We start from the raw sequence: 14481 nt of genomic DNA on the forward strand, positions 1-14481 counted from the left end.
GCATGGAGACTTGTTGAAGTTTTTATCAGATTTTAACTAAATATTCAAACCAAAAAGGAGAAACAGAAAATGCTCAAGAAAAGAGGATGTGTTGAGGTCCTGTGTGGTTTTAAAGTTTGTGCTTATGAATCACAAGTACTGTGAAAGGTTTCGTGGCAAATTTGAAAAGGACATTGGGAAAATCACTTCCCTTCTTTATCTTTATTTCCTCATCTTTAAAATGGGGCTCCTAACACTAGCCCTCTAGGCCACAGGAGGCATGTGTATGTTTCAACTGAAAGGTGGCTTTCAAAACAAAACAATATTTATGTGATTTCCCTTCTCTGATCTTCATTTCCTCATCACTGCAGTGGAAACGTAACATAAGCCCTCTAGGCCACACAAGGTATGTATATGTCTCAAATGAATATGGCCTTCAAAATGTAAAACAGTATAAGTGTGACTTTACTACAGAGAAATGACATTGTTTTGAAAATTCCTTCCTCATCTCTGAATATATATGTAGATAGATTTGCTTGTACAAACACATGTATACACATACAAATACAGAGAAGGAGGGGAGGGGGAAGAATTTTTTACAGGGATTAAGAAGGATACACACATACACACACATTGTCTCTATCCCATCTCATATCACATGTAATTCATCTAGTACAAATATTCAGACGAGGAATAAGCAAATCAGGGGGACTCTGAGACTCCCAGGAGCCTCTTAGCAGACCAAGAGCAACACATTCCTCCACCTTTCAGGTCTCCCTGGATTACTGAACACTCTTTTCAGAGCTTTTTTAATCACCTCCTGAAAGGCTGGTTTCCTTCCTCCTTCCAAGATACTCAACAAAATGGAACTTGTCAACTGTGCTTATGGTAATAAATCTCCTTTCCAGCATTTCTCCTGACATTCTAATACCTTCCTGAACATAATGGAAAGGTCATTTTCCACCTGAATTCATCTTCTTCAGGCTACCTTATATTTCTGTAAATCCAAGTTTCAACAAGTTTGATTTCATTCTTCCTACAGTATTTTATTTGCTTTAACCAAGCTAAAAATCCCAACTGCAACCCCACAATCCTCCTCTAATTGCTTAAGTGGGGATTATGTTTTATTGGCTGACTGTATAATGTAGATACATTCTGAAAACTGAACTGTTCCTTTTTCTTGAGTGACAGAGAATTAAATGCTCTTTCAGATATTGCCTAAGGATTTCTTAAGATTTTGTTTCCTACATTAATTCATAACTTTCCCTGTATCAATTATGACAAAATCAGCATTCGCACCTAAATATAAAAAACAGTGCCCCAGAAGCCCTAAGACATGAGCAGGCCTTTCACTTCCTGCAACCAACTCAGCTGTACTGTCAGCTATTTCACAACCCGGTCTCTGGTTTCCAGAGAATTCTAGTAGTAGCCTTCCATAAGTTACACATCCTGCTTTGCTGAGGAATTCCTTCCAGTGAAGTCAGCTCTATTCAATCTGGTTCAGTTCAGTCAGTTCAGTCGCTCAGTCGTGTTTGACTCTTTGCGACCCCATGAACCGCAGCACGCCAGGCCTCCCTGTCCATCACCAACTCCTGGAGTTTACTCAAACTCATGTCCATTGAGTCGGTGATGCCATCCAGCCATCTCATCCTCTGTCGTTCCCTTCTCCTCCTTCCCTCAATCCCTCCCAGCATCAGGGGCTTTTCCAATGAGTTAGCTCTCCCATATCAGGTGGCCAAAGTATTGGAGTTTCAGCTTCAGCATCAGTCCTTCCAATGAACACCCAGGACTGATCTCTTTAGGATGGACTGGTTGGATCTCTTTGCAGTCCAAGGGACTCTCAAGAGTCTTCTCCAACATCACAGTTCAAAAGCATCAATTTTTCAGTGCTCAGCTTTCTTCACAGTCCAACTCTCACATCCATACATGACCACTGGAAAAACCATAGCCTTGACTAGACAGACCTTTGTTGTCAAAGTAATGTCTCTGCTTTTCAATATGCTGTCTAGGTTGGTCATAACTTTCCTTCCAAGGAGTAATCGTCTTTTAATTTCATGGCTGCAATCACCATTTTACAGTGATTTTGGAGCCCCAAAAAATAAAGTCTGTCACTGTTTCCACTGTTTCCCCATCTATTTGCCATGAAGTGATGGGACTGGATGCCATGATCTTAGTTTTCTGAATGTTGAGCTTTAAGCCAACTTTTTCACTTTCCTCTTTCACTTTCATCAAGAGGCTCTTTACTTATTCACTTTCTGCCATAAGGGTGGATATGTGAGGTTCTTGATATTTCTCCGGGCAATCTTCATTCAATCTGGGTAGGTTGGTTTAATCAGATGTTGATTAAAGTACAATCATCATTTCTAAATATTATCTGGGATATAGAGTCATTTCAGAGTACCCATTCCAGTAGCCCTGCCTGGAAAACATGGCCGGGGAACCTAGGGGGCTATGGTCCATGAGGTCGCAAAGAGTTGGGCACGACTGAGACAGACGCACAGTCACTAATAATGGAAGTTTATGAGGGAGAGCGGGGCTGCTAGAATTTTACTTGGGAAAATCCTAGACTTCTTTTTGCCAGTGATAATGACAAGACATAAGCATGCACTTGCTTATTTTGTTTAACGTATTTGTGGGCTCGGTTCCTCTGTGTTTATCAGTCAATCCAATTCTCAGAAACAGTGAGTCGGCGACTTCTGACCCAGGAGGCCGGCTGGGGCCCTTCATCTAGAGGAACAGAGATCCGGAGGACTGCAGTGGACCACACTGCATTGTCTCTTCTGCGCGAGGCGGAACCGAGCTATCCGACCTGGGGGCTGGCGATGCCCCAGGCTCTGGGGCAGCTGGGGACGAGCGTGTTCGCGGCCAGCCGCGCGGCCGGCCGCGCTCTCTCGGGTTCCGAGTCCGGAGCCAAAGATCAAGCGCAGGCTCGCTCTCTCGGTCGGTCCCGACGGACGCAGACTGGACGGTCCTCGTCAGTGGAGATCAGTTTCCGGTGCGAAAGACAGCGGTTTGCTAAAGAGGAAGAGCGGGGATTCTCTCTGGGACCCTGCCTACTCTGCCGGGCGTCCAGCCCTCCTCCCCGCCGTGGGTTCGCGGCGTAGGCGTGCGGAGCCAGGGGAGCCGGAGGCGGCTGGGCAGCGGAGCGGACGGACGGGAGGGAAGAGGAGGGAAGCAGTGGGAGGGGAGAAAAGAAGGCGAGAGAAGTGGGTCAGCTTCCGGGACCGTGAGATCCGGGGACCGAGCCTAGCTCGGGGCTCGAGAATGGAAGCAAGGCCAGCTGCTGGGGGTCTGGAAGGACGCGGGCCGTGGACAGCGAAGCCGAACCTTTGCTTGCGGGGAAGGACTCGGCTGGAAGAGGGGAGGAGGAGGGGAAGACGAAAGCATGCCTTTATTTTTCTGTGTTTATTTCTGTTTTTGTTTGTGTGTTCTTTTCTCTACCGAGCGCAGAAAGGGAATCAGCCGATACTCTGGTCTGGGGAGCATCCAACGTTTAATGGATACAAGAGAGCATGTATTTATTCTTTTTTCTTCTTTGAGATAAATTCAGCAGCACCGCTTCCCTCTCCACCTCCTCCGTTCTTCTCCTTTCCCACTTTAAATTCTGATATCCCATTCTCGCAGCAGCCCTAGTCTGATTTCCAGCTGTTCTTTGGAACTAATTGAAAAAATTTGTCTCTCTTTCTTTTTTTATGTCCTGTGTGTTAAGCTTTTGTTCGGTTTTAATTTGTGTAAATGACTCCGGAGTTTACTGTTTCGCTAATCTGGACTTCCATTCTCAATGTTTCCGTCCTTTTTAGTCCAGGGGTCTCATCATTAAGTGATCTCGGCCCCTTCCGATAATAAGAAAGGATTTTCGTTCTGAGCCCCTTGCATTCCAACCCCTAGTGGCCTGCGGTTTTGCCCTCTGACTGTCTTATCACATCAAAGGAGTTTGCTTTGACTGCCCTCACACCCAAGTAATGCCTATTGGTGGGGTTGCTCTCTAGACTGGGAATCCTTACCACTTAACTTCTTAAAAAAAAAAAATTTCCATTCTTAATAATGACAATAACAGTAATGCTTAGACGAAGTTATGAAGAGCATGCCCAACATACTACTTTCCTTCTCTATCCTCCATCATCTTTTTTCTCCCCTCCTCCCAGTTTCCATCAGCAACTCAGTTGTTGGCATCTCAAAAATTAATTCAGCATCTTGGACTCACATATGAGAAAAGAGCTGGTATCTGTCATTTTAGGTGTGCTATAAAGTAGCACCATTCATTCAACAAACACGCATTGAGTCCTTACTAGATTCCAGACTGGGAACCGGTCCAGAGACTGCAAAGATAAATGAGGGTTTTCTCTTCTCTTTTTTTCCCCATCACTTTCTCTCCCACTGCTGCTGTCCCATCTCCTTTGTCATCACCATCAGCATTGAGAATGATTGAGTTATTGACTCCTTAATTTATGCCAGGCATATGGGTAGGAGCTTTACATGCATTTTCTCTTTTAATTACTGTAAGGACCCTGATAATGCAACATTCTACCTTATAGGTGAGAAAATGGGCGATTAAAGAAGTTGAGTAGCTTTCTCAAGCTCATTCATCTAGTATGTGTTGGTGCAGGGGTTTATAAACCAGACAGTCTGACTCCAGACCTGTGGCACATCACTACTGAGAAGTTACTGTTCTAGTGGAGGAGCCAGACTTGTAAACAGATAAATATAATTCAAAGAGGAAAGTGCTAGCACTGTAGAAACACAGAGACAGCATGACTAACACTGCCTGGGGGAATCAGGAAAACCTTTTTAAAAGACAGCTTGACATGTGAGGTGGGTCTTGAAATATGAGTAGGAGTATCCCAGGAAACAAAGGGGTAGGTTGGTAGGTGCATCTCAGGCTGCCAAAGGAACCATATATGTCATGACACAAGTTGAGAAAGGCTGCCAGGGTATGTTTAGGAAACAGTGAGTTCAACCCAACTGAAGCATAGTGCTCATGAGAGAGGGCTGTGATATGAAACCAAGATGGGTAAATATGAAACCAGGACAAGAATGTCAAGGGCTTTAGAGATCTTTCTAGGAAGGTTAACCTTCATTTGTCAGTAAAATGATTCCAGCAGAGATTTTAAAGAAAGGGAGTGCCACAGTCAAGTGTATGTGTGTGTGTGTGTGTGTGTGTGTGTGTGTGTGTGTGTAGTCTGCCAGTCTACGAAGACTACAGGGAAGTCTTGAGGACGACGAGTAGAGCCACGTGGTAGCTGACTGGTTGGAAAATTCATGTACAGTGAGGGGGCCTGGGCTAGGAGTAGTGAGACTCGAAAGGAGAGATCTTGTTCACCAAAGAGTATTGGCGTTAGGACTTCTCTCTGTTTCTAGAATAAAGGGCTCTCAACATAAAGAAACTTGTTCAAAATAAAAAAGTTCTCTTCAGAGAACACCAAATTAGCCCTCTCACTTTCACAGATATAGTTAAAGTCTTATGAAGTTTAGGAAGATTAAACCACAGGATCAACTAGTGAAAGTATGGTAGTAGCCACTTTTTATTAAGACCGTCCACATATTTAGCATCTTTTAGTACAAGGGATCTTCCTAAACTGACACTAAGTACAAAGCTACTCTTTCATCCATTTAACAGATGAGGAAGCTGAGGCCAGTAACTTGATGAAGTCAGCACAGATGATTAGAGGTGGAACTGTGATTCAAAAGTAGAGATGTTTGATCCAGGAGTTCTTACCATTTAGTGTGCTGTGTTCTGAGATTGAAATTCAGGCATTCTTAACCTAGGCTTCCCATGTAGCTCTAGTGGTAAAGAACCTGCCTGCCAAAGCATGAAACATCAGAGTCAATCCATGGAAGATGGGGGGTTGATCCCTGGGAGATGTGGGTTAGATCCCTGAGTCCGGAAGATTCCCTGGAGGAGGGCATGGCAACCCATTCCAGTATTCTTGCCCAGAGAAGCCTGGCAGTCTACAGTCCATAGGTTTGAAGAGAGTCGGATACGACTGAAGCAGCTTAGCACAACACACACGGCACTCTTTATCTAGTGCTGTCAGGCATCACTGGCCACATATTTTTACTCTGTGCCTGCCTACTCTATGAATATGCCCCACAGTAGGATTTACTGTGGCTTCGCTATCTACCAAGCATACTAAGCAAGATACTCTGATGATTCTTTTTTTTAACACTGGGGGTTCTGTGGTGAAGGAAAGCAAATACGAAAGACATCAACATACGTCCAGAAACATAGCTAATCCAAACTATGAATGGAACACACATGAAGGATCAAGTGCCGTTGAAGAAATAGCTACTCTCACTCAGCACTTTTCTGTGCCAGAAACTTCACCGCTGTTATTTTACTTAAGGAAACTGACTCAGACAGGTGAAACAATTCACTGTCACATAAATACTAGATCAATGAACCAGAACTCGAGTATATCTGACACCAACCTCAGACTTGCAAGCACTGTTAAAAGTGGTTAGTGAAGAATAAAGTCAATTCCAAGGACAGTATGATATGCTAGTAGTTAAAACAACCATCTGAATGCAGAATTTCAAAGAATAGCAAGGAGAGGTAAGAAAGCCTTCCTCAGTGAACAACGCAAAGAAATAGAGGAAAATAGTAGAATGGGAACGACTAGAGATCTTTTCAAGAAAATCAGAGATACCAAGAGAACATTTTGTGCAAAGATGAGCACAATAAAGGGCAGAAATGGTATGGGCCTAACAGAAACAGAAGATATTAAGAAGAGGTGGCAAGAATACACAGAAGAACTGTACAGAAAAGATCTTAATGACCCAGATAACCACGATAGTGTGATCATTCACCTAGAGCCAGGCATCCTGGAATGTGAAGGCAAGTAGGCCTTAGGAAGTATCACTACAAACAAAGCTAGTGGAGGTGATGGAATTCCAGTTGAGCTCTTTCAAATTCTAAAAGATGATGCTGTGAAAGTGGTGCACTCAATATGCCAGCAAATTTGGAAAACTCAGCAGTGGCCACAGGACTGGAAAAGATCAGTTTTCATTCCTATCCCAAAGAAGGGCAATGCCAAAGAATGTTCAAGCTACTACACAATTGCACTCATCTCACACACTAGCATGGTAATACTCAAAATTCTGCAAGCCAGGCTTCAGCAGTTCATGAAGTTCTCGTGAACTGAGAACTTCCAGATGTTCAAGCTGGATTTAGAAAAGGCAGAGGAAACAGAAGTCAAATTGCCAACATATGTTGGACCATAGAAAAAGCCAGAGAGTTCCAGAAAAGCATCTACTTCTGCTTCATTGACTATGCCAAAGTCTTTGACTATGTGGATCACAACTAACTGTGGAAAACTCTGAAAGAGATGGGAATACCAGACCATCTGACCTGCCTCTTGAGAAATCTGTATGCATGTCAGGAAGCCACAGTTAGAACTGGACATGGAACCCCTGTTTATTTAACTTATAGGCAGAGTACCTCATGCGAAATGCCAGGCTGGATGAAGCACAAGGTGGAATCAAGATTGCTGGGAGAAATATCAATAACCTCTGATATGCAGATAGCACGACCCTTATGGCAGAAAGTGAAGAAGAACTAAAGAACCTCTTGATATAAGTGAAAGAGGAGAGTGAAAAAGTTGGCTTAAAACTCAACATTTAGAAAACTAAGATCATGGCATTCAGTCTCATCACTTCATGGCAAATAGATGGGGAAACAGTGGAAACAATGACAGACTTTATTTCCTTGGACTCCAAAATCACTGCAGATGGTGACTGCAGCCATGAATTTAAAAGACACTTGCTCCTTGGAAGAAAAGCTATGACCAACCTAGACAGCATATTAAAAGCAGAGACATTACTTTGCCAACAAAGGTCCATCTAGTCAAGGCTATGGTTTTTCCAGTAGTCATGTGTGGATGTGGAAGTTGGACTATAAATAAAGCTGAGCACTTAAGAATTGATGCTTTTGAACTGTGGTGTTGGAGAAGACTCTTGAGAGTCCCTTGGGCTGCAAGGAAATCAAACCAGTCAATCCTGAAGGAAGTCAGTCCTGAATTTTCATTGGAAGGACATTCTGAAGCTGAAACTCTAAGACTTTGGCCACCTGATGTGAAGAGCTGACTCATTGGAAAAGATCCTGATGCTGGGAAAGATTGAAGGCAAGAGGAGAAGGGGGCAACAGAGAATGAGATGGTTGGATAACATCACCGACTTGATGAACATTAGTTTGAGCATGCTCAGGGGATTGTTGATGACAGGGAAGCCTGGTATGCTGAAGTCCATGGGGTCACAAAGAGTCAGACACAACTGAGTGACTGAACTGAAATGAAAAACAACCATCTCTCAAAACCAAAACCAGCCCAGACTTGCACTGTTTGCCAATTTTCAATTTCCATTTCCCATGATGGCAATTTCAAGCTGCCAGTGTGACATACTGAAGGTGGCATGGTTAGTGATAGTGATGGAGATGACTTTGAAGATGCTTCCGAATTTGGGGTGGATGATGGAGAAGTATTCGGCATGGCGTCATCTGCCCTGAGAAAATCTCCAATGATGCCAGAAAACGCAGAAAATGAAGGAGATGCCTTATTACAATTTACAGCAGAGTTTTCTTCAAGATATGGTGACTGCCATCCTGTATTTTTTATTGGCTCATTAGAAGCAGCTTTTCAAGAGGCCTTCTATGTGAAAGCCCAAGATAGAAAGCTTCTTGCTATCTACCTCCACCATGATGAAAGTGTATTAACCAACGTGTTCTGCTCACAAATGCTTTGTGCTGAATCTATTGTCTCTTATTTGAGACAAAATTTTATAACCTGGGCTTGGGATCTGACAAAGGATGCCAACAGAGCAAGATTTCTGACAATGTGCAATAGACACTTTGGCAGTGTTGTTGCACAAACCATTCGGACTCAAAAAACAGATCAGTTTCCACTTTTTCTGATTATTATGGGAAAGCGATCATCTAATGAAGTGTTAAATGTGATACAAGGTAACACAACAGTGGATGAGTTAATGATGAGACTCATGGCTGCAATGGAGAGCTTCACAGCCCAACAACAGGAAGATATAAAGGATGAGGATGAACGAGAAGCCAGAGAAAATGTGAAGAGAGAACAAGATGAGGCCCATCGCCTTTCACTTGAGGTTGACAGAGCAAAGAGGGAAGCTCATGAGAGAGAGATGGCAGAACAATTTCGTTTGGAACAGATTTGAAAAGAACAAGAAGAAGAACGTGAGGCCATCAGGCTCTCCTTAGAGCAGGCCTTGCCTCCTGAGCCAAAGGAAGAAAATGCTGAGCCTGTGAGCAAGCTGCGGATCCGGACCCCAAGCGGCGAGTTCCTCGAGCGGCGTTTCCTGGCCAGCAATAAGCTCCAGATCGTCTTTGATTTCGTAGCTTCCAAAGGATTTCCATGGGATGAATCCAAGTTACTGAGTACCTTTCCTAGGAGAGATGTAACCCAGCTGGACCCAAATAAGTCATTATTGGAGGTAAAGTTGTTCCCTCAAGAAACCCTTTTCCTTGAAGCAAAAGAGTAAAGATGGCTCAGCGGTGGAACCAGCCATTCCTTGACAAGCCAGAGGCCTGCATCAAGAGGAGGGCTCCTCGTCAACCCATTTACACGCTCGTCTCACTCAACTCAATGTCACACTTCTGCCTCTTGCAAGATTGCTGGAAAAAGTAATAATAAACATAGCTTCTTAAAATTTCCCCCCCCCCAAAAAAAAAGAAGCGCTGCACACGAGCATCTCTGGGGAGAAGTCTACAACGGTACCATGGAGGAGTGGAAGCTCGGGCCATGTGTTAGAGAAGGGGTATGATTCGCAGTGATTCTTGGAGAAAGAAGGGATAATGCATGGAGGCTGGAAAGAGGATTCATTTAGTTATACTCAAGTAGGTAGATAGATTGAGCTAATTGTAGAGGGATCCAGTAGAATGTGTGATTGAGGATTGGCTGCTGACAGCTCCTTGCTTAAAATCACCATTCTGGGGGTGGTGGTGCGCAGTTTGCTTGAAAAAAGACCAGAATGGTGACTTCCTACAGGCACTTGTCTTAAGGGCTGCTGAAACTGAAAAGATCGGGCCTACATGAATCAGAGACGTTGGCCAATATGAATTTCTGGCTATTTTTCTACTTTTTCTTTATGTAAAGACAACAGCAGACTGATGACAGTGATAAATTGATGGAAAGTAAGCTGTAGCAAATATATGGACAATAAAGTTGAAAGGAGTTACTCAGCTCACCTTCCAAAGAGTCCTGAGGAAATACCTGCTTGTTTGGCAGACTCTCAGAGGAAGTAAGCGTGTTTTTGAATACTTCAGAATATTTATTTTGTCACCTTGTTTCACATCCTTCTAAGCACAGAGCAACACTAATGCTCACTCCTTCCCCACATAAACAGAGTGTGTACAGGACATGTATGCTCATTCATTCAGTTGTGTCCAACTCTTTCTGACCCCAAGGACTGCAACTTGCCAGGCTCCTCTGTCCATAGAATTTTCCAGACAGGAATACTGGAGTGGGTTGCCATTTCCCTCTCCAGGTTATCTTCCCGACTCAGGGATAGAGCCGGTGTCTCCCGTGTCTCCTGCATTGCATTATATTCTTTACCACTGAGGCACCTGGGAAACCATTAGTAAGAATTTGCAAGTAATGCCTGTTTTCTCTTTGTGCCAGTGATTTAGCCCTTAGAAAGGAACAAGGATGAAAACAAGATTAAGTTTTCCTATGTTACATAGTATTTCTGTTTTCACCTTTATAATCAAAAGCTCTTGTTGTACACAATCTGAACAGAAAACATCTTGGTTCTAAGAACCAGCTAAAAAATAACATAAAGCAAATGCAATGTACATCTACTGTTTTTGTCTGCTCCTTGGGAAATGGCCCCCATCCCTGCAATTCTGAGGTCCCGTCAAGTGTGATGCCCACCTGCCTTCTGGCTGCAGAGGTGGACATATGACTCAGGACTGGCCAGTCATGGTCCAGGATCTTTTTATTTACAGTAAGTTACTGAAGAGATGGGTAAAACCAGTTCTACACTTTTCCACGTGTGCATGCATGGTATGTTGATTCAGTCGTGTCCGACTCTTTGGGAACCCACTGACTGTAGCCGCCAGGCTCCTCTGTCCATGGGGTTTCCCAGGCAAGAACACTGGATGAGTTGCCATGCCCTTCTCCAGAGAATCTTCCCAACCCAAGGATTGAACCCTTGTCTCATTATTGGCAGGCAGTTTCTTTACCGCTAGTATCACCTGGGGAAGCCCCACTTTTTTCCATGAGTTAGAGTCTATTTCTTCCCTTAGAATTTCAATCCCTATGAATATAAGCTTAAGTTTGAAGGTATCTTTTTGGATGAAGGAAATTAGGCCACAGCAGAGAAACTAGGAAAACAGTCCAAGACAAGCAAAGGGATATAGAATTGAAATATGGAAAAAAGAACAAAGAGTCTTGACAATTTTGTTCAAATGCTTTGATCCTGATATGCCTAAACATACACATACTTTGGGGATTCCCAGTCATTTAAACCAGTAAGTCACCTCCTCCTCCTCTTCATTTTTTTCTCAGTTATACTCTCTGGACCGTGTTTTTGTCATTTTTTTAGTTGAAAGTATCCTGGCCATTACAAAAACTTTAGTAAAAATTTCCCAACATGATGACAAACTCTTGCTGGCTGACTGGCATTATCAAAACAATGTCTCTGTAGCTCAAATACATAAATAAAAAGCAGAAGGAAAGGGGAAGGGGAAATACCAAGAACTAAATTCCCTTTTTTGGCCTATATTCTAAGATAATTCTTATTTAATTGTGTGTTTTCCTGACCTATGACTCACCTCTCTTTAAATATCTCTTTCTTTCACTGATATCCAGACCATAATACATGTCTTCCTTCTTTCATAAATTGTCATGACTTTAGTATTTGAAGCTGAGCTTTCACGGTACTGGCCAAAGACAAGGCACTCAGTTGGGAGAAAAAGACAAGAGAAGGAAATGCTGATCATTTTAGAACTGGAAAGACATATCAGTGCTAGAAAAAAAGGCTTCACATCTTAAGTTTCATGGCAGGAATTTGAGCGGATGGTGAAAAATCACCTCAAGATAGAGTAACTTGGGAGTTTTACTTAGACTTTCTGGGAAGATCCCAGAAGTTGAAGACATGAGGAGAGCAGAAGTGAGAATACAAGATGACTCAGTTGCTGCTGTGGGAGAAAAACCTGAGTAATTAAGGCTATTACCTTCTCAGCAAGGCTAGATGACTATGATTCCCCTTCCATTCACACTCTCAAGCTGCTATTTGATGTCCCTTTGCCTTTAAGTGTTGAATTTAGAGATCATTTAATCTGAAACTCAAGATTTGTCTCAGTCTTGAGAAAATCTGAGAAATAACCATGGACCTTGCTCTCTTTTGAAATGTCCTTCTTGCCTGGAGAATCCCCGTGGACAGAGAAGCCTGGTCGGCTACAGTCCATAAGGTGCCAAAGAGTCACACACTTAGGTGACTTAGCACTCACTGGGAAAAATGATCGAGAGTTACATTCTTTGGGCATTATCTCCTACCTTGATGTGTTAACTGCTCTTGGATAGTATGCTTCACTCTATAACTTGGATGTCAGTTTTATAAAAAGATAAATAATTTTCCTTAAGAGATGTATCAATTAACTAGTTTTAACAGAATTTCAAAACTGGAAGCCATAGCTAAAAATCATTTCATCTGTTGATACTTCCCTGCCAGCTCACTCACACGTCACATATTCTGGTGACTTCAATGAAAGCACATACATGTTTATAAATCTTCTTGTGGACTAGATTATAGAGCTGTTTTAAAATGTATTGTGTTTTCTCTTAAGCTTTCACCTTGAGGTACAATTATTAAGTGGATTTCTTGCCCTTACAAAGAAAAGTAAGCACATTAAACACCTCCCTGTAATGTTAAAATGCTGGGCATTAAATTAAATTAAATATTTGTCCTATAGCACTGTTAGCTGAATAGGTTATGAATCATCTATGTTTGTGGAATACATTGCTCTGAATTATAATTTTGCCAAATGCACCCTGTAAAGAACAAAGTATAAAGAACATTGAGGCTTAAACTCTTGACTACTGAGCCACCTCTAGACTTTGCAATATTGATACTGCATCCGTAATCATGTCTTAGTGAAATGTTGTACAGAACTTTACTCAGAACGTCTGTTCCAAAAAAGAATTGGTTAAATACCCTGCATTTAAAATTGATTAATAAGACCTGATAGCATCCAAATATTTTTTTATATTGGTTTGTTCGACTTAAAAGTTACAGAGGATCTTGTGTATTTACTCTGCCAGAAAGTGGTCCTTTTGCATTTAAGCAAGAGTGGTATTTACCCATATCTGTGTAAATTTTGATAAAGTCTTCTGGATCCTGGGACCTCAACTACATCACCTGTCTTATGATACAGTTACACTGGCCTAGTGGGTTTCCTAGCTATGCTGAAAAGCTTTGAAGTATCTAAAGGGGGAAGTGAAACTTCAGGCTGCTTTATCAAACTTCAGTAAAAGCAGTCCCACCTGCTTCAGTTTATTAATTACCTTTCACAGTAATTTATTATTCATCAACTATTTGTGATTTGATGTATTCAGTCAAGTAGTATTGTGTGCCTACTACGTGTCTGTCTATTCTAGTCATATAGCAGAAAATAAAACACACACACATTTCTGCCCTCATTGAGCTTTCAGGCTATCATGTTATATGGTGATAGAGTTGATAGAGAAAAAAATGAAACATGAAAGGAAGATAAGGAGTATTGGAGCTGGGGGTTTAAATTTTAAACAGTTGTTCATGGAAAGCTTCAATGAGACAGTAACATTTGAGCAAATACCTTGACAAAGATGATGGAGTAAGCTACACTAATAACTGGGTTAAAGAGTATCAAGGATAAGAAATAATAAGTGCAAAGGTCCCATTGTGGGAATATGGTAGGTGGTTTGAATGGATCAAATGGGGAAATAGGAAATTGGACTTCAGAGTAAGCCTACATTAGAAAAAAAAAAGTTTGTATTTAAATAAAGAATGAAAACTCTTCATCTCAATTGCTTATAAGTCCCTAAGAAACATTAAAATGATAAGATTCATATGTTACATAATCAATGAGACATTATTCAGTGTTATTAACCTTTTTTTTGCTAATTAATATCACTCCTAAAAAAATCACTCCTTAGGGATAATACATTTATGCAAGAATTTCATCTTAATGCTTTTCTGTAAACTCAAGTATCTTAATTATTTTAAGGAAAAATGGTATAGATAACCTAGGCCTAGTTAATATTTATTTAATTCAGTTTTCCGGAAGTCCATTAAATCCATGATGATTTGTTTTAGAAAATCAAAGATACATTATTTCCAATTTCTATAGTTATTATTTGTTCTCTTCAGAATTTCTGAATGAAACTATAATAAATCACAATGGCTAGCAGACATATGCTTCAAGTAGAACATGGCAATCCACTCCAGTATTCTTGCCTGGAAACTTTGATGGGCAGAAGAGGACTGGCGGGGTACAGTCCA

At 41.8% G+C, this 14481-nt stretch overlaps 1 protein-coding gene across 1 annotated transcript; it reads left to right on the forward strand.

Annotated features, from left to right (window-relative positions):
- Positions 1–8385: 8385 nt before the first annotated feature.
- LOC133050196 (FAS-associated factor 1-like) lies at positions 8386–9627 on the forward strand. The gene is given in 1 exon segment (XM_061134380.1): positions 8386–9627. A coding segment is annotated over 1 exon segment (1095 nt). The 3' UTR covers positions 9481–9627.
- The last annotated feature ends 4854 nt before the right edge of the window (positions 9628–14481 follow it).

The sequence above is a fragment of the Dama dama genome, chromosome 31, assembly GCF_033118175.1.
Source record: "Dama dama isolate Ldn47 chromosome 31, ASM3311817v1, whole genome shotgun sequence".
NCBI lineage: Eukaryota > Metazoa > Chordata > Mammalia > Artiodactyla > Cervidae > Dama > Dama dama.